Raw genomic sequence first — 26,239 nt, 5'->3', positions numbered from 1 at the left:
ATCTAGTTCCTGTTTTTTTACTTTATCTGTCAACCCTTTACCTAGGGAGTCTGACCTGTTTAGATCAGTTATTATTATTGATATGTTTTCACTTGCTCTTCTTAATTCATTTTTGTGCCCCATTTTTAAGTTTCTCCTTAATACATTCTTACCACTTTCACATCCTTTGACTTCCCTGAGACAGCAACCCAATTGTGCTGATATTATCTAGATCGAGTTACATGGTTATGTGTTTCACTCAATCTTTGATCTTGGATCCACTGCCATTATTTATTCCACAATCACTTTACCAAGATATTCGATCAATTTTATTTTATATTTTTGATCATATTCTTTAAATATCTCTACTTATTTAAGCATTTCACCCCAACTTTTTCCAGTGTTAGTCTTTATGGGATAAACTTTCTTAAGCATTGTATGCCTAAGAATATTTTTTATCATGGCCTCATGTGTGAATGACATTTGAGCTGGATATAAAACTATAAAACTTCGTTTTATTTTCTTTCAATGTTTTAAAATACAGATTTGTTTTATTTTTCCATTCAGTTTTGCTACTGAAAAGTCTTATATTAATTGGACTTTTGTTCTTTGTACACAATCTTTCTTTCTAGGCTTTTAGATTTTTTTCTCTTTATTATTGTATATTATTTCATTTTAGTATAATATATCTGAATGCAGGTCTTTTCTATCATTCTTATTAGGCATTCTATAAACACTTTGATTTTTAAATGAAAATAAAATAATGATAACTTATGGTGAAATAAAATACTGTCGCCCATTGATTATTATTAATTCTTAAAAATGTGTCTCCGTTACTTTAAAAAATTCTTTCTTCCAATATTATTTTTCTCTCTTTTTGAAACTCCTGTTATCTGTAATTTAGTTCTAATAATTCTATTCCCTGTATTGTTTAGGTGTTCTTTCATATGTTCTATTTCTTAGTCTTTTTCCTTATCCTCCTGGGAGATTACTTTAAAAATTTGGCTTTATATTTTACCAATTCGTTTATTCCTTTTTTATTGTTTCCATTATGTTATTTTTCCATTCTATAGGATTTTTTTTTCTAAGCATTCTATTTCTCATATCTCTCATTTCTCCTTGGTCTCTTTGGTCATTATGTTTACTGTTCATTATTTTATATCACAAGTTATTACAAATACCTTTGATGTTATTTATAATGGTGTTTGTTGCCTTACTTTTGAAATAGTCATTTTCCTCAAATATTTTGATATTTTGACCTGCTAGCTCATTTTCTTCAGGAAATATTATTTACTGTAGATAGCAGTGTATATATGGAAAGGTTAGACTCTATTTGTTTCAGTCCCTATGACTTCAGCGTGGAGATGTGAATAAAATCTACGGCGAAGAGCCTCTGATACCAGGAAACTACTGTTATTCACTCCTCACCTCAAAGCAGTTTCTCAGATCAGGAGTTCACTTTTTTCTATCAGAAAGAAGTATTGCCTTATAGAGAAGTAGACTCTGCTCTATCAGGCCTTCTCTCTCACTTTGTTGACTGGATTTTATAATAAATTATTTATTTTATGTCTTTAAAGTTTGTGAATTTTTTGTTAATAATAATATGTTTGCCTATTGTCACATCAAAGATTTTGCTTTACTGAGAAAGCAACCTTTTAAAAATATCATAATAAATATTTCTTCATAAAATAGATATTCATTTGCCTACTGATCTACAAAATTAAGTTAAAACTTGGACTTTATTACCTAAGTTACTTATACCTTTGACAAATGTTGATAGAAGTTTTCTTTGTAAACTTTTTCACAGGTGAACGCAATCTGTACATTTTCACTAACACTGGACTCTTACATCTTTTAATGGAGAAAATGCACTTTAGGTTACATGAAGTGTATTACACACTTTGAAACTGAACTCAATTGTTTAATGATATTCAAAAAGTGATGAGCCATTTACATGAAATAGAGAAGTACCTATAGCATAAAATTAAATAGGATATTAATTATTGTGCTTTAGGGCATAAATTAGACAATAACCAAGATCAGAAGAATATGCAATACAGCTACAGTTCAGCAGGATTAGATTCATTATCAGAATTTAAACCCCATTTCTAAGGAATAATGCACTGGGTGCTGTCTGACTAGGTAATATGGAGGCAAGGAAATGCTATAGTTAGGTACCTCTTACTTTATTGTTGCAGTATATCTGTTATATGGCTCCTTTTCTTCCTTAACATTTCTGCAACTTGCCACTTCTTCATTGAAGTCCATCTGAATTCAGGCTCTTCAGAGGGAAACTGCCCTTTTCCTAGTTCTGTCCCCCTCACTCCCTTTTTGTTCAACGTGCCCATTATGCTTCTCAAAGGCACAGTGGAAATGTGCAATTCAAGCTGGTGATGCCTCAGCTCATAACCAACAGGCCTTTCAAAAATGACCTTGGAAAATTTACACTTTAAAAAGTATGGCTAAGTGAGTCACATCTTAGAAAAACATCTGCTTTTTGGATTTCTTCCAAAGAATAATTGTATTTATTTGATACTAACACACATTGTCTGCCTAATTTGCTCAACTTTGTCCCTATTTTACAGATGAGAAAACTGAGGAGAAATAGCTGATGACTCCAATAGCTGGCTTTTATAGCTCCCTTCCAAGACCCATAAAGCAAAAATTCTCTTACAATTAAGTTTATATAAAGTAAACGTGAAGAGTCCTAATAGAGTTAATAATGAAAAAATATGAAAAAATACATCTGAGAGCCATATAAGTCTAAAATGTCCTTATTGATATGCATATAAACTGATGCGATTTCAACTGTATTTTCCAATTTTTCCCCTCAGGTATATACAACATTTATTATATATACTGTAATAGATTATTATCTCAGAAACTAATTTTGGATATAATATGTCCTTTCTTCATTTTACTTCCTGTCTGATTTTATCAGTTCTCTCAAATTGAATTGGAGTTTTGCAAAAAGTGGGTTGTGAAGTTAGATTCTTCATGAAGACTTGTTAAAGCATTGTTTTATTACATGTTTTATTCCTAGTCATTGAGGAAATAAAAAAAATTGCTTCTTATTCAGCTCTTGGTTTATTGCACGGAAGTGGAAGAAAGATACTCACAATGGAAATATCTTAAAATTTCAAATCCTGCATAGTGAATGCAGCTTGTTCTGGAATAATGAGTATTAACCTGAAATATGAATATTACTTAAATTTGATTTTCTTGGGAAATCAAATCAATAAGCACACTTTGAATAATGAATTGGTGCAATTTTGAATTGTGTATAAAGCAACTTAGGTTTTCTGAAAAATTGCTCCCAAGAAGCAGTTCAAGAATTGCAGTGTTGCTATAATTGGATGTACCCTATATTCACTAGAGGCAAAAGTAGTTTTAGACTACTTTTGGTTACCAGCTGGGATATTTATAATAATCTAGAACATTAAGTGTACAATGAGAAAAAGTATGCCTTCCAGGAAGGGAAGAGTTTCTCATTTAATTAACAGTGTAAAACACCTCTTGACTGTGAGTTGCTGGTAGCACTGATGGTATTAAGAAGGCTCCCAAAATGTTCAACCGTTATACCTAATTTGTGGGATGTGGTGAACTTTCCAGCTTTGCAAAGATGTATATTGATTTTTGTCCAAAATAATATTTTTAATTACATCCATTTATAACCAGGTCATATGCTGGATCAAACTTCCATAACTTTGTAAATATTAATAGGAATTTTCCTTCATACATGAACTGATTTCTCTTTTTGCTTAAACACATATAACTTTTTTCCAGCGCATCTTATCTGTAAGCATTTTATAATGCATCTTTTAAAAAGTTAACGCATACTCGTCTTGTTTAAAAGCAAAATGCCCCAAATTAGAAATTATTATTAACAAAATGCCACATTTAAAGTGGAAAATGTAATATATATAACTAAATATATCAATTTGCACAGAAGGTTTTTATTAATCTTTTCTTCCTTTTTCCTCTCAAGTTATCTGGAAGTATTTTGGATGTGTATAGCGGTGAACAAGGAATTTCACCAATTAACATGGGGCTTACAAGTGCTTCTTGTCCAAGTAGTCTACCAATGAAAAGAGAAATTACAGGTAATGTTGCCTTTATAGTTTTACCCTTTTTATTTTTATTAATGACATAAGTTATGAGTGACATATATTGTGCTAACTAGGATTTTAAAAGTATAACAAAACAGTTACAAAAAAGAAGGCAGACAGTAAATTCATCTTTTCTTTTTATGATAATCAAGCAGTAAGTTAAAATAACTTATAGTTTGACTGAATTGATTCATTATTTTGGAAATTGAGCAAATGCACATATATGTTTTATATACATATATACATGTATATACACACACATATACATACATATATAAAAGACAGCTTCATTTAACATAGGCTCATTTTTATATTAAATAGATGCCATTTATTAACATGGTTACAAAGTGAAATAAGAAATTAGAGAAATTAGTCTATTCTTTGTATGCAGAATTTGATAAAAAACAAATATTGGATTTTTTTTCTTTTTAGCTTGTTTTGTGGATTCTATTCTTTGTATGCAGAATTCGATAAAAAACAAATATTGGATTTTTTTTTCTTTTTAGCTTGTTTTATGGATTTCATGATAGACTCACATTTAATTTTCTTAATTGAAAATAAACCCTGAGTTTTCAATAGTTTATTTTAATTGTTACAACTCAAATTATAGGAGCATAGTCAAATTCTTCCAAAATAAATGAGGAAATCAACCCAGGGTCAAAGGAGCTACTTTCCTAAAGGTGTAACAGCTGATTACAGGCAGAACTGGATCAACGTAAGGGTTTCCTGACTTACAAGTCCAGTGTTAGATCCTCCGTAAGAATAAAGTAAATAAATTCACTAGAGAGTTCTGCAATAAACTTTTGGTTTGGAGCTCAAACACCATGCTAAAATTTTAAATAAATACAACATGACCACTCTTAAAGCTCAATCAATAATTCAAAAATGTCTATGCATCCAAATTATTCAGACTAAAATTAATGACTATAGTTTTAAATAAATACATTTAAATAAAATGTATTATTTTATTAACTTTTTAAACTATAACTCTAATAATATTGTATTATTTTTGTTGCATAACAACAAATTACCCCTGAAATTTAGCAACTTGAAGTAATAAACATTTATAATCTCAAAGTAATAAACATTTATAATCTCATTCAGTCTTTGAGCATCAAGAATCCAGGAGTGGCCTAGTGAATTCGTTCCGACCAGAATCTCTTATGAGGCTGTAGTCAAGATGTCAGCCAGAAGTACAGACACCTGAGACTTGACTGAGGCTGGAGGATGCACTCCCGAGGTGTTTCACTCAAGTTCTTGTAGGATAGTGCTTCCTGTTGGCAAGAGGTCTTTGTTCCTGACTGCTTGGACTTCTTCATAGGGTTGCTTGAGTGTCCTCATGACATGACAACTAGAGATCAAAGAGATGCCAATGTGAAAGTTAAAAATTTCTCCTATTATCTAGCCTTGGATACCATACTAGTCATTTCCACAACAAGCTAGTGGCTTCACAGGTCAGCCTTATTTATTTAATGTGGGAGGGAATTACAAGGTATGAATACTACAAATTAAGAATCATTGTAGGCCATCCTGGAGGTTGATGGTCATATAAATACAACCACACCATATATACAGGGAAGTGCCATTTACTGGAAGAAAGTGTGGAAGTGTTTCATATGGATATTTGAGAAATATAGTGAGTTGCAACTCTTGGGATGTAGAAATAATAATTACTAATAAAATATTTAGGTTGGAATAATTTCTGAATCTCAAAATTCTGAAAATAATAATTGAATACTATATTTCCTGTACACTATATTTCTTTTGGTTATCACAATGATTTTAAGGTAGGTATTGTATTATAGTCATTTTACAGATGAAGAGCCTGAAACAGAGAAGTGTGGCAATAGATCACATGGCTATTAAATGGAGGGCCAGAAAATAAATTCAGTTTTTATTATCCCAGAGCCTAAAAGCTTTGCCATTGCCTTTCACTGAAGAGTACTGTTTTCCAAATTTCTGAATATTTGCATCAAAAATATTATTGTACCATTTTGAAGCAAATAATATTTTATTTTCACCTAGGAGTTCTGAATTATGTTGCCTAGAGGGGTTTTAAGGTAGAACTAAGCATGGTTTTTATTATTTTTCTTTTGATCAGAAACTGACACTAGAGCTTTAGCAAAAGAGAGACAAAAAAAGGACAACCACAACCTCAGTGAGTATATATTTTTCTATATAAATTTAATGCAAAAGGAAATGCATAGAGGTTAAGGTGTGTGGTCTTTTATTATACTCCATTAGTATTTTGATGTCAGATGGCCAAAATTAATTGCACATACAACTTGATTTATTTTGGGAAATATTAACAATGTGAACTCTCAGAAAAGCTATCTATTTTCACAAAATGAAACATCTCGAATTCCCTCCTTGATCATTCACTTCCAAGGAGGCTGCCTGTGACTGAGATGAGTGCATTTGGTTACATTTGAATTCTGTTGTGACTCACTGACTCAAAGGTTTAAAGAGATAAAAGTGACTGTTGAAAATGTACAACATTTAAATCATAAGAAACATAACTCCAGGTTCTCATTTTTCTGTGTCAATTTGCTCCTCCTTTCTTAATGATATGTTATCTGAAAGGCATTGCTGTGTTGCAGTGCTGAATTTCACCTCTGGAACAAATAGAGCCCTCATGCCTTCCTAAGGGTCAATTAGACTCTGATAACAGGTCATATGAGATGGAGAAATCGGGCAAGAAAAGTAGCTTGGCAGCGAGGCTGAGCTTTAGAATGCTTGGTCATGTCTTAAATGTGTAACTGTCTCAAGTGAGCTTGACTAATTGAGTGTGAAGCCTTTTCGTTCTGGAAGCCAAATCAAAAACTGAGAACAGAGTAGAATGAAATTAAAATAAATAAAATATTGCAAATTCCTAAAACTAATGACTAATTTCCTTATGTATCGCTAGCTGAAATTGAGTATACACGTACTTGTGAAACCTGCATCTGTTCGTAAAGCACCTGCCTGTGTCACAGTGATGTTTGCTGAGTGTGTGACTATAAGACAAGAGCTGGCACGTGGTCATAACAGTCCTCCGAGAAATGATTTTATTCTCAAAGGCTTTAGTGTCAGAGCAGATAACTTTGGTCCAGATTATGAGTGAGGAGAGCTAATGGTTGAGAGAAGGGATTAGTAAATTGAGGAACTATGGACTTTTCTCTTAATCAGCCACTTAACAATTACTGACCTTAATCCTACCTTCTCTCTTCTGTGTCTGCAGCTTAAACAAGTCATTTAATGTAGAGTAACATGATGTCCTGTATATCCATTATCGAAGTGTTTCTTAATCTAGATACACCTGCTACATCATCTTGCTTTTGGAGGAAACAAACACTTAAAAAAATTATAAGTTTTAAATAGAATGAATCTAGAAAAACCCTAAAAACTTGTGATGATCATAGCAAAATTACAAAGTAAGTCCAATTTACCAGAAGTTTACATAAAATTATGTTCCATTCTTCATAAAGACCCAGAGGCCAGGAGTGAATTTAGAATTTTCAGCTCATAGGATTTTGGCGTGAAAATGTCAGGGCAGGGCAGTGTCAGCTCTCAGCTTGCAGCCCCCCACTGTTCTTTCTGCACCCCCTATTCCATTCTGTGCTACAAGTGGCCTCAAATGTGACGGTGAACACCCTGTCCTGTACATTCAAGCTCCATATACAGCCCTGCAAACAACTGCCCATTGGTCAGAACTGGGGCCCCCAGTGAGCACATCGGTGTCATGTTCCGTCTTCAGGAGGATGGACCCAGGGAGGTGGTCTGCACAGGCTCTGGAAGTGAACTCAGGGAATTAGGGAGGAAATTGCTTGCGCCGATAACCCAGAATATAGTTTAGAAGGGTTCCCTTGGCCCTGTGGCTGCCTTGCTGAGTGGAGAGAGGCATGGCCAGAGAAGGCAAGAGTGCTTCCTCTAAATATTGATCAGAGTAAGAGCCTCTCTTGCCTGGATCTAAGTACAGGATTAAGTGAATATGTCAAAAACTTTGTGAAGAGTGAAACCACCATGACATGAAGTAGTTTAGTAATTTCTTAAAACTTGACTCCTTTACAAGTAACTAGTACTAGGTATGAACACCATTGGGAGCCAGATTTCTCATTCTGATTATCCATTTAAAAATTCATAGACTACTACCTAAGAAGAGTAGAGAAGAAGGTTCTGACATTCTACATCAGATAAATTTAAATAAAATATCTTAAAGAAATGTGACAGGACAAAAACAGTCCCTTATTTTGAGAAAAAAATCTCTGAACTTCCTTCATAGTTGTTCTTCATCTTGTATTTAAAAGTCTGGCTTATAAGAGTTAATGTGTGTGGACACAAAATTATTAATAAATTCTTATTTTATATATGCATATGTTATATATATACATTTCTATATAAGTATATATGTATTATATGTGTGTGTATATGTTTCTATTAGCTTTACCTTTATTTTCTAGTCAGTGTTTTTTGTGGTGTCATTTTGCTGTTATTTGAATTATGTGCACGGGGGAAATAGGATTGGTGAAGAGGGAAAATAAACTCTTACCAGAACCAATTATATTCTCATTTTAGAGGAATCACAATGTATTATTCCTAAAGGTCAAATTCATTCATGTAATTTGCTTTGTAGAGTAAGTTCATCAAGGCAATTGATAGTCTTTGATGACTTTCCTTGTTTCTAGTAGCAGTTCATAATTCTCACATGTGAACTGTTTAAGTATTTTCCAACATTTAAAAAAATATATTTTCCTTCTTCTTCATATCCTTTTCTACCTTTACTTCCCCAAAAGCTTTAAACATATCTGTTGAAAAAGATACCATGTATAAGTATATGTTATGGTTCTTGATATTAGGAATATAGAGTAGAAGACTGCTCTTAGAGAAGAGTAATACAGGAAATTTGACAGATATATATTGTATGTTGAACATTTACGATGTTCAGAAAATTGCCATAAGCAGTGAATGTATGGAAATGCAAAAAGAGAAAACAGTCTCTGAATAAGAGCTTATATCAGCAGTTTTCAAAGCATTGGCCCCACAAAAACAGTATCAGCATCACCATGAAACTTGTTAGAAATGGAAATTCTTGCCCACTCTTGTCCCCCTACTTCCAGGACACACTAAAATTAGAATCTTTAAGTGTGTGGTGCAAATCTATTTTAATAATCCTTCCATGTGTGTCTAAAGAGTGCCAAAGTATAAAAACCACTTATTTATATATTATTGGAAACTAAAATAGAAAAATAAATTTACAGCCTAATCAATATACATTTATTTACCACCTCCTATATGTCAAGCTCTCTGGTGATACAAAAATAAGTAAGTTAGGTCCCTGCCCTCAAGGAGGTCATAGAGTCTAATTGGATACACAGACCTACTATGTGCTAAACATTGCGTTAGGCTTTGAGGACAGTATATGAGAAGAGTAAAGAGTGTTGCACGACCTCGAATGATTACAATCCTGATGGACTGACAAATTGCCAATGTATGAAATAATCAAACAGATATACATATTAATATATACTTATACACATTTCATTATGAGTATTATAGTATTTTAAGGAATTTTTTAAAATGTTTTGTGACAAAATGTTTTTAAAACAATGTAAATCATAGATTTATAATTCTAATATTGAAACCTTTACTTTTAGAATAAGAATTTTTATTTTATTCTTGAGAAGTATTATCTTTTGACTAAATGGAAAGTTTTTTTCCCATTGTTTTTAAAAGATTGTTAAAAATGTTTACAGCTGACCAAAAGTGAACTGTGCATTAATGAGAATAATCAATAATATTTCTTCTTTAATAGTTGAAAGAAGAAGAAGGTATAATATTAATTACCGAATCAAGGAGCTTGGCACTCTTATTCCAAAGTCTAATGATCCGTGAGTTCAACAATCATTTCTATAATAATGTTATAATTTAAAGACCCCCAAAATGAATGGGAGGGAAGAGGGGAGGAGAGAACAAATGACTAGGAAACTAAGCAGCTTATGGCAAAAATAAGGCTATTGCTGGGCTCATTTTAAAATGTCTATTCCAGTCTGATTGTTATTGAGCATCAGGGCTGGTACTAAGAGTTGTCCTCTTGAGCTATAAGAAGTAAATAAGTTATTTTTCCTCAGTTCATAGTGAGTCTTTCTGTATGGTGACAATATTGTCAAATTTAGTGATAATGTCAAATACTACTTATGATGCTGACTGGTATATTCAATTTTTATGAGTATAACAATTCTTCCAATTTAAAACTTGTGTGCAAGTGAAAATAGAATTGTTAGATTTTCCAAGGTCCCCGAATTTTGGAGACACACAAGTAACAAATGGAATTATAAAAGCATATTGATTGATGCTGACCAGGCTTTGTGCTGTATGCACAAAATGTCCATCAAACAAATTACTTACTCTTGTAAATATTGAGAAATAAAGTGTTAACTTAGAATGTTGAATGTTTCTTTTAAAATGCGAACGCCTGTAATCCCAGCACTTTGGGAGGCCAAGGCAGGCAGATCACTTGAGGTCAGGAGTTTAAGACCATCCTGGCCAACATGGTGAAACTCTGTCTCTATTAAAAATACAAAAGTTAGCCAGGTGTGGTGGTGCATGCCTGTAATCCCAGCTACTCAGGAGGCTGAGGTGAGAGAATTGCTTGAACCCAGGGGGCAGAGGTTGTGGTGAGCTGAGATCATGCCACTGCACTCCAGCCTGGGCAACAGAGCAAGACTCCATCTCAAAAAAAAAAAAAAGTGAAAACATGGAATCTGTAGCATTAATAATGATTTGAAAATATTTCATTAAAACTGAGAACTTTTGAGTAGGTTGCGAAAATTTTCTCCCATTTTGTAGGTTGCCTGTTCATTCTGATGGTAGTTTCTTTTGCTGTGCAGAAGCTCTTTAGTTTAATTAGATCCCATTTGTCAATTTTGGTTTTGGTTGCCATTGCTTTTGGTGTTTTAGACATGAAGTCCTTGCCCATGCCTAGGTCCTGAATGGTAATGCCTAGGTTTTCTTCTAGGGTTTTTATGGTTTTAGGTCTAACGTTTAAGTCTTTAATCCATCTTGAATTGATTTTTGTATAAGGTGTAAGGAAGGGATCCAGTTTCAGCTTTCTACATATGGCTAGCCAGTTTTCCCAGCACCATTTATTAAATAGGGAATCCTTTCCCCATTGCTTGTTTTTCTCAGGTTTGTCAAAGATCAGATAGTTGTATATATGCGGCATTATTTCTGAGGGCTCTGTTCTGTTCCATTGATCTATATCTCTGTTTTGGTACTAGTACCATGCTGTTTTGGTTACTGTAGCCTTGTAGTATAGTTTGAAGTAAGGTAGTGTGATGCCTCCAGCTTTGTTCTTTTGGCTTAGGATTGACTTGGCGATGCGGGCTCTTTTTTGGTTCCATATGAACTTTAAAGTAGTTTTTTCCAATTCTGTGAAGAAAGTCATTGGTAGCTTGATGGGGATGGCATTGAATCTGTAAATTACCTTGGGCAGTACGGCCATTTTCACGATATTGATTCCATGAGCATGGAATGTTCTTCCATTTCTTTGTATGCTCTTTTATTTCCTTGAGCAGTTGTTTGTAGTTCTCCTTGAAGAGGTCCTTCACATCCCTTTTAAGTTGGATTCCTAGGTATTTTATTCTCTTTGAAGCAATTATGAATGGGAGTTCACTCATGATTTGGCTGTCCGTTTGTCTGTTATTTGTGTATAAGAATGCTTGTGATTTTTGTACATTGATTTTGTATCCTGAGACTTTGCTGAAGTTGCTTATCAGCTTAAGGAGATTTTGGGCTGAGACAATGGGGTTTTCTACATATACAATCATGTCATTTGCAAACAGGGACAATTTGACTTCCTCTTTTCCTAATTGAATACCCTTTATTTCCTTCTCCTGCCTAATTGCCCTGGCCAGAACTTCCAACACTATGTTGAATAGGAGTGGTGAGAGAGGGCCTCCCTGTCTTGTGCCCGTTTTCAAAGGGAATGCTTCCAGTTTTTGCCCATTCAGTATGATATTGGCTGTGGATTTGTCATAGATAGCTCTTATTATTTTGAGATACGTCCCATCAATACCTAATTTATTGAGAGTTTTTAGCATGAAGGGTTGTTGAATTTTGTCAAAGGCCTTTTCTGCATCTTTTGAGATAATCATGTGGTTTTTGTCTTTGGTTCAGTTTATATGCCGGATTACATTTATTGATTTGCATATATTGAACCAGACTTGCATCCCAGGGATGAAGCCCACTTGATCATGGTGGATACGCTTTTTGATGTGCTGCTGGATTCAGTTTGCCAGTATTTTATTGAGGATTTTTGCATCAATGTTCATCAAGTATATTGGTCTAAAATTCTCTTTTTTGGTTGGGTCTCTGCCCGGCTTTGGTATCAGGATGATGCTGGCCTCATAAAATGAGTTAGGGAGGATTCCCTCTTTTTCTATTGGTTGGAATAGTTTCAGAAGGAATGGTATCAGTTCCTCCTTGTACCTCTGGTAGAATTCGGCTGTGAATCCATCTGGTCCTGGACTCTTTTTGGTTGGTAAGCTATTGATTATTGCCACAATTTCAGCTCCTGTTATTGGTCTATTCAGAGATTCAACTTCTTCCTGGTTTAGTCTTGGGAGAGTGTATGTGTCGAGGAATTTATCCATTTCTTCTAGATTTTCTAGTTTATTTGCGTAGAGGTGTTGGTAATATTCTCTGACGGTAGTTTGTATTTCTGTGGGATCGGTGGTGTTACCCCCTTTATCATTTCTTATTGCATCTATTTGATTCTTCTCTCTTTTTTTCTTTATTAGTCTTGCTAACGGTCTATCAATTTTGTTGATCCTTTCAAAAAACCATCTCCTGGATTCATTAATTTTTTGAAGGGTTTTTTGTGTCTCTATTTCCTTCAGTTCTGCTCTGATTTTAGTTATCTCTTCTGACAAAGGGCTAATATCCAGAATCTACAATGAACTTAAACAAATTTACAAGAAAAAAACAAACAACCCCATCAAAAAGTGGGTGAACGACATGAACAGACACTTCTCAAAAGAAGACATTTATGCAGCCAAAAAACACATGAAAAAATGCTCACCATCACTGGCCATCAGAGAAATGCAAATCAAAACCACAGTGAGATACCATCTCACACCAGTTAGAATGGCAATCATTAAAAAGTCAGGAAACAACAGGTGCTGGAGAGGATGTGGAGAAATAGGAACACTTTTACCCTGTTGGTGGGACTGTAAACTAGTTCAGCCATTGTGGAAGTCAGTGTGGCGATTCCTCAGGGATCTAGAACTGGAAATACCATTTGACCCAGCCATCCCATTACTGGGTATATACCCAAAGGACTATAAATCATGCTGCTATAAAGACACATGCACACGTATGTTTATTGCAGCATTATTCACAATAGCAAAGACTTGGAACCAACCCAAATGTCCAACAATGATAGACTGGATTAAGAAAATGTGGCACATATACACCATGGAATACTATGCAGCCATAAAAAATGATGAGTTCACGTCCTTTGTAGGGACATGGATGAAATTGGAAATCATCATTCTCAGTAAACTATCGCAAGAACAAAAAACCAAACACCACATATTCTCACTCATAGGTGGGAATTGAACAATGGGAACACATGGACACAGGAAGGGGAACATCACACTCTGGGGACTGTTGTGGGGTAGGGGGAGGGGGGAGGGATAGCATTGGGAGATATACCTAATGCTAGATGACAAGTTAGTGGGTGCAGCACACCAGCATGGCACATGTATACATATGTAACTAACCTGCACATTGGCACATGTACCCTAAAACTTAAAGTATAATAATAATAAATTTTAAAAAAAACTGAGAACTTTTTTCTCCAAATACTGGATATTATTCATTATCCGGAAATGATCATGTTTGATAAAGTGATACTTGTGGGCCAGGCACATTGTCTCATGCCTGTAATCCCAGTACTTTGGGAGGACCAAACAGGAAGATTGTTTGAGGCCGGGAGTTCAAGATCAACCTGGGTGTGATCCCACCTCTAAAAAAAAGAAAGGAAAAGAAGAGAAAAGAAAAAAGAAAAGAAAAGAAGGAAGGAAGGAAAGAAAGAAAAAGAAAATAAAGAAAGAGAGAGAAAGAAAGAAAGAAAAAAGAAAGAAAGAAAGAAGGAAAGAGCAAGCTTGATATGGTAGCATGCACCTGTACTCCAAGCTACTCAGGAGGCTGAGACACAAGGATCACTTGAACCCAGGATTTCAAGGCTGAAGTGAGCCATGATCGCACCGCTGCATTCCAGCCTGGGTGGTAGAATAAGACCCTACACACACACACACACACACACACACACACACACACACGTTATGTTTCTGAGATTTTAAAGCACTTTTTCTCTAAATCCGAATTTGCTCATTTATTTGGACAATTCAACAATTTGTTAGAAAAGGGAATGCAATATTTGTCCTTATGTACATACTAGATTGTGAAGACATTTAGGGTCTGAAGAGCTCAGGCCTAATTTAGACTCTACTCCAAACTCTTCAAATCTTTTAAAGTCTCTAAACAGGCGACTCGGTTAGCTAAAGAAAACACTTGTCTTCCCTATATGCCTGTGTTTTTATAAAAATAAAATCAAATAAGGTGTATGGGAATAGTTTGCAAGTTATAAAGTTTTATGAGAGATTATTACTCCAAATTTAAAAAAAACTTTATCTAAAGACTCCTTTCTAGTTCTAATTCATTTTCTAGAACATAGAATGGTAAGTACTTTTTGTATAGGGCCAGATAGTAAATATTTCAAGCTTTGCGGGCCATACAAAAGTCTTTGTCACAATTATTTAACTCTGGCATTGTAGCATGAAAGCAGACACAGACAACATGGAATGAATGAGCTTGACCTCATCCAGTGAAATTTATTGACAAAAATAAGCTATGGGCCATAGTTTGTCTACCCTTGGTCTAGAATATGAAAATTCAATTTATGATAGACCAGAATTGGGAAAACTGCATTGCAAGCATTGTTTTTCTCTTCCTTATGAATCTCAGAAAGGAGGGTTATTATTTGTTTTATTTCTATTGTGTTGTATGTAGGCAAATAACATTTATTTGGGGTCTAATGGAAAACACATTAATTAGATGTTGAATATGTCTATACATGGATTTTTCCGTATATCACAGGTAGAGAAGACACTTCACTGAAATGTGTGACATTCCAAAAATCTCAGTACTAATTCTGTTTAAATACATTTTATTCCTTGGCTTGCTGTGGCCTCACCTGTTGCTCCAGTGTCCCTCTTTAGGGTTTAGCAATGAGGGTCACATGATTGAATCCAGAGTGTATCCTCTTAAAATGACTCTACCTGAGAACCATGGTCTGGCTCCATGGACTAAGGAGTACCCATCTACGTGACAAAATTATTCTGGATCCATTTGTCAAATTTTCAAATGTTATTAGGGATAATCTAAAAGTCACAGGAAACAAGAATGCTGGGAAAAGGGAAGGGTAGCATAGAGGAGGCAAATTTACTTTGAGGGTGAGAAAATAGAAGAAATGACATTATTATGTTATGACAATGAGGAAATTAACAAACAGTGGATCTGAAAAAAAAAAAAGACCATGCAAGATTTTAGTTTGAGTTTAGCAAATTTTTGAATAACTTGTTGAACAGGTGACTACAACCATTAAAATGACTAAGAACAGTTTTTAAAAAATAAAAAGTATATCAGACTATACAATTATCTAGTATGAGATATTTTAAATTATGTGCCATACCTATTAACGAGTCATGGAATCACTCAAATGAGACAAATGCAACATTTTAAACAAAAAAGGAAGACTAGCATTGAAAATATGAGAGTATTACATGTAAAGAGAATAGGAAAGCCCTGTGAAATCTTTGTTGCAGTTTTATTTACTAAGAGTGTGCCAAGTCACTATATAAAGCGTATTTCTTATGACAGATGCATTTGAAAGGTGGGAAAGCCACAGGTTGGCAGAAAGAGTACTGAATTGAGAGAGGAAACCTGGGGCTTATCTCCTAAACACCATATACTCTTGGGCATATAGCAGCAACTGTGGCATGGTTGGCCTTTGAGTACCTTTCCAGCTCATGATTGGAATATATTTTGGAGTTGGCTTAGGAAATAAAAGCTAATACCTGAGGACACTTTGAATTCTATGAAGTTTTTATTTCTATGTATCAAAATATTCAGAAAGTTCTATTTCTTTGCAGGTCAAAATGGTGAGGTCAGAAGGAAAAGTAATATAGAGAACAGCTGTAATTGAGACGTACAGGTTGAGAAAATTACATGAAAAAAACATGACCAGGCAATGACAATCTCTTGACCGGTGTTAACAAAACAAAACCCAAACAAAAATAACAATCAAAGAGAAAGAGTGAAGAGCTTCTACAACATGTAGTAGTTGTCCTCTTTAGCTTTCTTGGAAACACTTTTGTCCATATGTGTTTTTGTGAGCCATGTTTACAAAAATTACATGAGTAGAAAGTTAAAAGTATTATTAGATCTTTAATTACTCTATTACTCTTGTTTTTGCACTGTAAAAAGTTTTCTAAATAGTTTGAAGTTTTTTTACTTAATCTTTACTCTCCTCTACAACCAAATTCCTCCTGCTTTTGTGTAAGAATGATAGTTGGTGTAGAATACGAGACCTGACAAAACTTTCTAAGTCAGGAGTCACAAAATGTTGAAGCAAAAAAAAAAAAAAAAAAAAATTCAGACCTGTCATAGTATTATTTTCTTTCTTTTTAAAATCTTTTTTTAAAATTATTTTTTAATGCTTTTAAGTGGATGTACACCCCTAAGATAACAACAGATTGTACATTTTCCATAGTTTTGCCTGGCAGCACTCCTTACTCCAATTTATACATTTGTATTATCTGCTCTGACTGTAAATGCATTCAGGCTTTTAATCCACCAACATTTTAAGATCTTAAAAAATTGTTGTGCAGAAAATGAAGGGCCAGCATCAACTATCAACATTCATTCTTTAGCCATGCCTTTATTGGTGTGTCTGTGTTTATATGGTACCACCCTATATAATATTTGTAACGCCTACTTTGTTGAAAATGTTTTGGGAGAGAGGCAAAAGTCTCTTTAGTAAATATAAAAAATAAATAGGAAAGAATCTAGTACATTTAAATCTCTTTAAAATAGAGGAACTTAAATTATTGTAAGTGACATCAGGTACAAATTGAAGGGAGGCTCATTGTGTGTTCTCTACTACCATTTTGAAGGTTTGTTTTTGAACTAATAGTACTTTAAACTTCAAATATGGCTAGGGTTATCTTTTTTTTTAAATCTGTTTCTCTGTCCTCAAGTTTTTCTTTCCATGAGAAAAAATGACACAAAATAAGGGTCCATAAGGCTTTTGCTACTACTTAAATTTTAGTTTAGAGTCCATTACATGTTTCAGTTACAGATACTTGGTTTAGCACCAAAGATAGACTGTCTCTCCCCACCCTTCCCACCACCACCATCCCACTCATTCCCCTCACCCCCTGTGAGTGGAATGAGACCAACAGCCATTATAGCCTTAAAGAAATGACAAAGCATTTTCAAACTTGCGATGTCCATTGACAATGTTTTGGTGCATTGCAGTAGAACAGAGCTCTTATCCAGGCTCCAGTAAGCATTTTCACCTGCTGGTAGAAAAATGTCTCTTCTTTTAATATTTTACTGCTAATGGCATTGTCACATCACCAAAAATATATGTAGAAAAATGTTATATTTCCTTACCTGTGTACTTTATGCTATATTAAAAACATCTCGTGACTCTAAATTCAAAATGTATCCAGGTTTTCCAACAACTCTGATTAACATTTAGCAATTACTTTGGACTCATTCTCCAAACATATTATTAGTTCTCATGCAGTATTACATTCATTAATGTATATTTTCAGATATCAAAATCAGTAGCCTCTTCCACAATTTCATATCTTTAATTTCTCCTGTCTTAAAAGTAAGTTTTAATGAAATGATTTCTTCTATGCTATAGCCTAAAAAGTTATCCAGTAATGTTTAATTATATTTACTTATCTTAAATGTATTTAAAAATAGCTATTCACATCAAGCTTTTAAAAAGTTTTGATGATGTTTGTATAGAAAAAAAATGACTGAATGGTTTTAGAAAGTTTGCTCTGTTACATAAAGTGATGTTGCCAGAGTCTGATTTGTTTCACAATTGCTCAGGATCACCATTCAGGAGGGACTTTATTTTTTTCTTAGAAACATAAAAGCAACCTTATTAGAAAATAGGTTAAAAGATTGCTATATTTGAAATGATCTTAAAAAATTTAGGCTTAAGTCCTCAGTAATGTACATTTCCTAGTTCATTAATGCAGAAATACTGCACATAGATTTTAATCTTGGAGTTAATAATAAAAGCAATTTTCACTAAAAATATAAAAACTGTAATGGTAGAATCATGATATTGCATTTAGCTCTCCCACAAAAAGTCACTTTATTACTTTCTTTTGACACTTATTTTCATTCTGGGATTAATTTTACTATATAAGGGCTTCTTAACTATTCTATTAAAATTTCTATTCAGAAGCAATAATATCTAAGAGTGAATAATAGTCATGTAAATCATTATTTCATATTAATGTAAAAGATTTTGTAAGTTCTTATGAATTCTGCTGACATGCACAATTGTGAAAAGGTTATCTCTCCGTTCTACAGTGATATGCGCTGGAACAAAGGAACCATTCTAAAAGCATCAGTGGAGTACATCAAGTGGCTACAAAAAGAACAACAGAGAGCCCGAGAATTAGAACACAGACAGAAGAAATTAGAGCAGGCTAACAGGCGACTTCTACTTCGGATTCAGGTTTTTATAAGAATGTTGCCATGAGTCACATAGCTTACACATGACTCAGCTGTCATCAGTTTTCTTCATTGGTCTCATTTATTTTTTCTCTTATTAACAATTATTTTTCCTTTTGAAGGATAATTTTACTGCTTTTTAGAAGTTCGTGAATTGGGTTGTTTCAATTAGGATTTGACTAGAAATCCAGGATCAAGATGGCTGAATATGTATATATGTATATACACATATATGTGTATATATGTGTGTATGTATATATATATACACATATATAATGACAACAACAAATTACAAAATGCATAAAATATAACTCATTTCATAAATGCACACATTATTATCCTAATCAAATAATAATACTAAGTAGAACATTTGTTTCTCTACATTATATTGGACATTAAATTCTCCCCTCCTTCTTTCGTTTCTTTCCAACATTGCTATGGATTTCATTGCCTCAAGGCATGTTGTGACAGTGTGTATTAAGTCACTTCTCATCTGTTCATATAATCCAAAATATCAAAATATGGGCTTTTATAACTCTCAGGATTTTTTAAAAATGTGAGTATACTTAGCACCAGGTAAAACATTTACCGTTTCCATGAAAAGGTCCTGCATTTACAGTGAGAAATTAATCAGGAAGAATAAATAGATGACTTTCTGCTATCTCCAAATGGCTGTATTGTAGTCTGAGCCACTGTGGAACCATCATCAGTCATAACCTTTGTAGAACAATGAGACCAAACTTAAAAAAAAGTCTGAGTAATTTTCTCAGAGTTATTTTTCATGCATCAGAAATGTATCAATTTCATTATTTGCAAAGATTATTCATAATTTGTATTGTATTACTCTTCATTTTAAATGCTTGTTAATATTTTGATTCTATGTCTGGCTTATTCTCTAGTGTTAAATCCAATTTCAAAGTCATTATTTAATGATTCTCGTTTGAAATTACAGGAACTAGAAATTCAGGCTCGTACTCATGGTCTGCCCACCCTGGCTTCACTTGGCACGGTTGATTTAGGTGCTCATGTCACCAAACAGCAGAGCCATCCTGAGCAGAATTCAGTAGACTATTGCCAACAACTGACTGTGTCTCAGGGGCCAAGCCCTGAGCTCTGTGATCAAGCTATAGCCTTTTCTGATCCTTTGTCATACTTCACAGATTTATCATTTAGTGCTGCATTGAAAGAGGAACAAAGATTGGATGGCATGCTATTGGATGACACAATCTCTCCATTTGGAACAGATCCTCTGCTATCTGCCACTTCCCCTGCAGTTTCCAAAGAAAGCAGTAGGAGAAGTAGCTTTAGCTCAGATGATGGTGATGAATTATAAGAAATAAACAGACCCAATTCATCAACTGGAAAGCAATTCTATGCTGGTGCTATGCAATTATGCTCTGTGTTTCATATGTTGCTTTGGCTTATTTTTTTTCTTAAAGGAATGTGTTGTTCATGAAAAACTGATAGAAGCAACAGAAGAATTCGCAGGAAGAAAAATCATAGTGTTAATGAATTATTGAGGGCGAAAAAAAGGTATTTTCTTCTTTGACTACGGAGTCCAAATCCACTTAAATTCTGTTTTCCTGGAAAGAGGTACAGCATAAGAAATAGCTCTTTATTGATATTTTAAAAGCAGCAACTTGGTGGTGTACTACTGGAACTAATGACTGCAAAGTGTTAAACGACTGAAATATACAAACAGTCTCTTAGTTACTCATTTCCATCTTCTCTTTAACTTTCACATCAGTCTTCCGGAATCAAGATCAACATATCAGGTGGTCATTGCCTTTCTCCATTGTCTAGTAGACATGTCTAAAGTTCAAACTTTATAGGATAAATAAATGTATAATAGATTATCTGTCACTTGTGGTTGAAAGGCAAATCTACAATAAATGTGAGAATTTTCCACAATAAAATATGGATAACTTATAAAAACATTGGTTACTAAAATTAGATCCTCATTTTATTGTAGTTGGTTCAATTACACTAATTCTAAAAGCATCCATGCATATTTATATCTCCAGTCTCTGTTCAGGAAAAGGAACATATTGAATATTTTCCTCAGGAATATGGACCAGAATTGTATCCCTTCACACAAACATACACGTACACGTATGCACATAATTCAGGTAGTATCTGTTCTTTTGTTTTCTTCATGCTTCTGACTGCATCAGAATCACATTCCAAATTCTCTTTTCTTATGAAGAAGAGATGTCAGATCATCAATTTTAGTAAATAAAATATAAAATGTCCCCCTGCAAGGACAGTTTTCAGGTACTTAAAACTTTTCATCAGTATTGGACAGAAATCAATTAGTTGTTGATTTGGTTTTTCTCCAAATGGATAAAATATTGAAAATTGAATTGCCAATTGACAAAATAATTATTAAAACAAACTATTTCTTATTATTTTCAGTTCTGAGAGGAACGTAAGGTTCTATTTCTATAAACACTTAGAGTGTCCTATGATCTTTGGTTGCACTGTTAGCATTTATTATAAGCACTTATAACTATGATGCTTCATTTAGATTTTTATCTCTTGCGCTTGTTTTAGGTTAGGAAATTAAGTTACCAAGCACGTTGCTCTGTGCTGGACCTCCAAGAGTGATCATCCGATCAATGAGTATTCATGGAGGCATACTCAGAACTGCAGTGAGTCCTGAGAAAATGTAGAAGAGTTGAAAAAGATATGGTCTTACTCCTAAGGTAGTTAATGAGAATGCATGAAAAACAAAAACAAAAGATAGAAGACATATAGAATAAAAAATCTAAGCATAAGCTGTAAATACAGAAGGTCAAAGAAAATGAAAATGACTGACAAACTTTATGGGAACAGCAGAATTTGACTTCTCTTTGAAAGGCATTAATTGAGTGAAAGTGAGGGCATATAAAGGAATAATACCAACCAAATGATAAAAGTGAGAATAATAGGGGAAGTATCTTTATAGGACTTTCATTAGAAAGATCTGGATGCCCTAGAAGATGTCTGTTGGGGAGTTCTGAAGCATAAGACTGACAACAGGTTGTGAAGGCCCTTAGAAAACTATGGTGAAATAATATAGTATTAATATAATAGAAACAAATCTTTTTAGTAGCAGGGAGGATGCTAAAAACTAAAATATATATTACTAACGAGTGAGATGTAATCTTTCATGAATATTAAGCTTTGGGATAAATTTTGAAAGCATCTTTTAGTTGCTTCTCACATGGAAAATATGTCACTATGAAATGTGAGACCCTAATGCTGATAAAAGTAGAAAAATAGTAAATCCTTATGGTATAATAATTATCTCAGGCTTAGCTTGTATCATTTGCTCAGAATTTGGAGAATTAAAATAATTTTATTGTTTGACATGGAAAAATAATTACTAACTTCTGGGTACAGTCATTAAAGCCTGATAGATAAATTCATCTGAAATATGCCATGTGAAACAGCTATTAGATACATCTTCTCAATAATTTTCAAGACGATATTACATACTTTTAATTTTATAACAAAATTCCACTTCATTATCTGAGTTGATAATTTGATTAAATGTTAAAAATTATAGATAAGGAATATATTTTGGAGTTCATAGAAAACACACCACTTTATTAGATAGAGACTGGCTTCAGTTCTCATTTTATCTGCTCTTCTCATTTCTTCATATTTTGAGTAGACTTGCACTGATGATGTCATTACTCAGTCATTATTTTCCATTCTGTTAAGGTACAACTACTGGGCCCTGAAATCTATCCTTCACAATCTTGGCTGAGATAAGGACTTGGCACAGGATGATAGAGCCTGGACACAAGAGATCTGGAGAGGGAACTGATATTTGCTGCTACATTCAGATTATGAGATGTCAGGGAACTGTAAAAAGGGTAATGAATTTTTAAAGAGAGTAAAGAGTTGTGCTGTGTCCCGGTCAACTGAAATACGTTAAAAATTAATTAGATGGTAGTTCTTAACTTTTTAAGGCAGATACCTTGAGAATCTAGTGAGTTATAGACCCTCTCCCTAGAAAAGTATAGAACTGTTTATATGGACAATAATTCACATGCATTCAGAGATCTTAGGGATCTCCTGAATGTTTTCTTGGATCCCAAGTGAAAAATTCCTGAATCAGGTCTCTTAGGTGTGCGGTTAATGTCATGTATAACAATGGGGGGACCCTTACTTATCTAAATATAATTATCCCAATCCTAATAATGATGAGGTTGCATAGGAAAGTAATAGTGTACCCAACTTTAGATTATTCACTAAAAAAGTTGTTCATTTATGAAGTAGTCGTTTTTCAAACATGTCCTCCCCACTCAGCAAACTATGCCTTCTATTTATTATATATGGGTCAGTTTCACTATAATTACTCAGTGTTATAAACATCTGACCATAACATTTTGAAATGATGCAAATAAATTTCCAAACAAAAATAGTGTGAATTTAAAAGCAAATTATTTGAGTATCTAAGAAACAAGATAGACTTCTAGAAAAATTTGACTCTCTAGAATATTTCTTGCAGAAATGAGATTTTTCATAATAGTAAAAGAGGCATATGTTTATCAAACAATGCTGTCACAAAAAGCATCAACTGTAATGGGACTATTAATGCATAATTATTGATTTATTCATTCAATTAATATACAATTATCCCTTTTCATTTAAAGATTTAATTCATAATTACAATTATAATAAAACTTCCTTTAAAGTAAGATACAACAATTTTATTGTTTTTCATTCTTTTTTCAACAAAATATCCCATCCAATCATTTTTTATATTATTAAATATTGGCTGCTTTTTCTTGGATTCACATTAAACAGCCCTTTCCAACTTCCAATTGTCTTAAAATAATGATGACCTCCTGTGAGTAGATACAGCTCTTTACAATTTTTTTCTTTAGTGCCTTTTCTTCTTGAATTTTTCCTATATCAAATGGAGAATATATGTACAGATGGTATTTTCTCAGTTTATAGGCATATCAGTGACCATGGCTTTCTTTATATAGGTTTTTTAAAAAGCTCTAAATAATAAATAGCCAGATGAGCTGGGGACATTGAGAAATAGCCTTCCTCTTCCTTTTTCAACTCATTTTTTTCCCACCTACATGACTGTAAATCAAATATTTAATAGCTCTTACTTAAAAAAATAGATACAAAGAATGTCTTGATTTGGTGTGCTCATTTACCATAATGTCATGAGGGGAATTAGATTTCACAACTTTAAAAGGAATATATTTTTATTTTATTTTGAAAAACTGAGTCATATAGGAATTTTCTTATACTTCAAGGCATCATGGAAACACTTTTTTCCTGTTTGGATATTGTGGAATTTAAACATTCAAATAAATAAATGGCATAACTAAGTGTTCCAAATTTTTTTACAATGTCTTTGACCCTATTCAAACATTTTAGGTATTTACTGACCATCTGATGTGTAAGATGTGGAATAAAACTGGAATCAATTAATTATTTCACTGTGTTATCAGCGCAAGATCAACCATCTGGGTTTCTTAAAGACACCCGAAGGATTGAATTGTGTTTCAGTATTGATAATGGCATAGTCTCTATGTGCTACATGGAATTATATCATTTATCCCTCCAGTGCCCTATATGTTGATAAGTATGTCAGTTTGACTTAGTATACATATATACAGAGATTTCATTACATTTACCTAATAAATACAAAATACATTTCGAGTGTTACTGATCTCCTATGTTACATGAGCCTCCTGTAATCATTGTGCATTGATGTTCCAATGTTTTATTGTTTGTATGAATTTTAATTTGAAAACAAGGAAACAATCCAAAAGCAGAAAAAATAGCTTTTCTTAAAATTTTCAGTGCTACATTTTCCCTCTGAGGTCCATAGAGAATTTGCATGTATAGGAGATTATCCGAAAACAGCTATTTTGATTAAAAAATATATCTCCCAGGATTCAACCAACTTAATGATGAAGTACTATTGTCTACTGCTTTATACATAAAAGGGAACTTTTTATCTGCTTGTAAAGGGATTTTTATGTGTATTTCTGCATAATCAGATGACTTCTATTGTGTTTTCTACTGATGAAATTCTCTGTAAAATGTCTTTTTCTTACATTATCCAACAGGCATAAAGAATAACAGTAAAGACTTTTGTGTTTGTAATACTACCTCTTTTATCCCTGCACTACTGTTTTATTGCAAAAATTCTATATTGTCACTGTATTTTTTCCATAGAATATAAATTTTGTTCTTGTGTTAAAGCTGGTAGTTTATGTAGCAGACAAAATATACAAATAAAAGAAGAGACTGATTTTGCTGAAAGAATTATATATAATCAAGAAGTTACATATTGTTCTTTAAATATGATACTGAATTTTAAAAGCAAACGAAATTCAAGAATCTTATCTAACAGCATAGCAGTTGCTTATGGCATACAAGGCTAAAATTAATTCAGCTATTTAATCTTAATAATTATTATGTAGTTAAAAATCTTTGACTTTAATAGTGTTTTACATATACAAATAGCTGAAGTAACATTCCTATAATTTTAATCTGACATTGGTTAGATCAAGAAAACATTGTTAATAAGACTGTAGAATTTGTAATTATTGCTATTTTTCATTTTTAATAACAAAGTAATGTGTCTTATTTCCTAAGAAAATGGAGAACTTTGGTGTACTTTAATACATACAAAAATCTTTGTAAAAATACCTTAAAATGTACCAATATTTTCTTTGCATATATTAAATGAAAGACTATAATTATGAAATGTTTTACAGTTTTTGTTCTGCCTTTGTATATAGACTGCACTGGAAAACAGAGAATGTGGGTTAATCATTTGAAAGGATATTTAAAACAGTCACCAGACATCACAGCTGACAACTACTCACTACATAGTCCATGCTGAAAATGATGATTCAATATTTCCCTATTAATGAAAATAATTGTTACATTCTTTAATATGGTCTCCTGCCATCTGCTTCACCATGCTGTTATGGCTTTGATTTATGGAAAATATTTATCAGAATGTTGCTAAATTGCTAACAGGCATAATGGTAGCAGTGAAATCACTAAGAAACTCTGCAAAACCTTTTAATATACTAGATGGTCCCCAGACAATCTAGGATAAATAGAATACTGTATTTTAATATGTAAAACATCTTAAAGCTGCTAATTGGTATTGACTAGACCTATCCTTTGATAATGAAATTAATAAGGATTTCAGTTGTGTTAAGACTTTCTAATATTTAATACCATGTTTATGAAATTTTTCCCTCCATACTTTATTTTAAAATACTAAAACAGGACTGCTCAGAGTTAAACATAAAGGGTGGTATTCTATGTTAATATAGGTTCTTTGCTTTTTTTAAAAAAGTGAT

General features: G+C 33.2%; 1 protein-coding gene across 2 annotated transcripts in view; it reads left to right on the top strand.

The window, feature by feature from the left end:
• Window positions 1–25,629, top strand: part of TFEC (transcription factor EC) — a 177,100-nt gene extending 151,471 nt beyond the window's left edge. For both annotated transcript variants that reach the window (XM_055115330.1, XM_003808658.4), the window contains 5 exons: window positions 3,968–4,082; window positions 6,190–6,246; window positions 9,880–9,955; window positions 18,753–18,900; window positions 19,849–25,629. In XM_055115330.1, the coding sequence (XP_054971305.1) occupies window positions 3,968–4,082; window positions 6,190–6,246; window positions 9,880–9,955; window positions 18,753–18,900; window positions 19,849–20,229 (777 nt within the window). In that variant the 3' untranslated portion in view covers window positions 20,230–25,629. The remainder of the gene's footprint in view (window positions 1–3,967; window positions 4,083–6,189; window positions 6,247–9,879; window positions 9,956–18,752; window positions 18,901–19,848) is intronic.
• Window positions 25,630–26,239: the final 610 nt, after the last annotated feature.

The sequence above is a fragment of the Pan paniscus genome, chromosome 6 (genome assembly GCF_029289425.2).
Source record: "Pan paniscus chromosome 6, NHGRI_mPanPan1-v2.0_pri, whole genome shotgun sequence".
Classification (NCBI taxonomy): domain Eukaryota; kingdom Metazoa; phylum Chordata; class Mammalia; order Primates; family Hominidae; genus Pan; species Pan paniscus.
The sequence above is the reverse complement of the archived record's forward strand: the minus strand, read 5'-3'. Positions and strand labels throughout refer to the sequence as shown.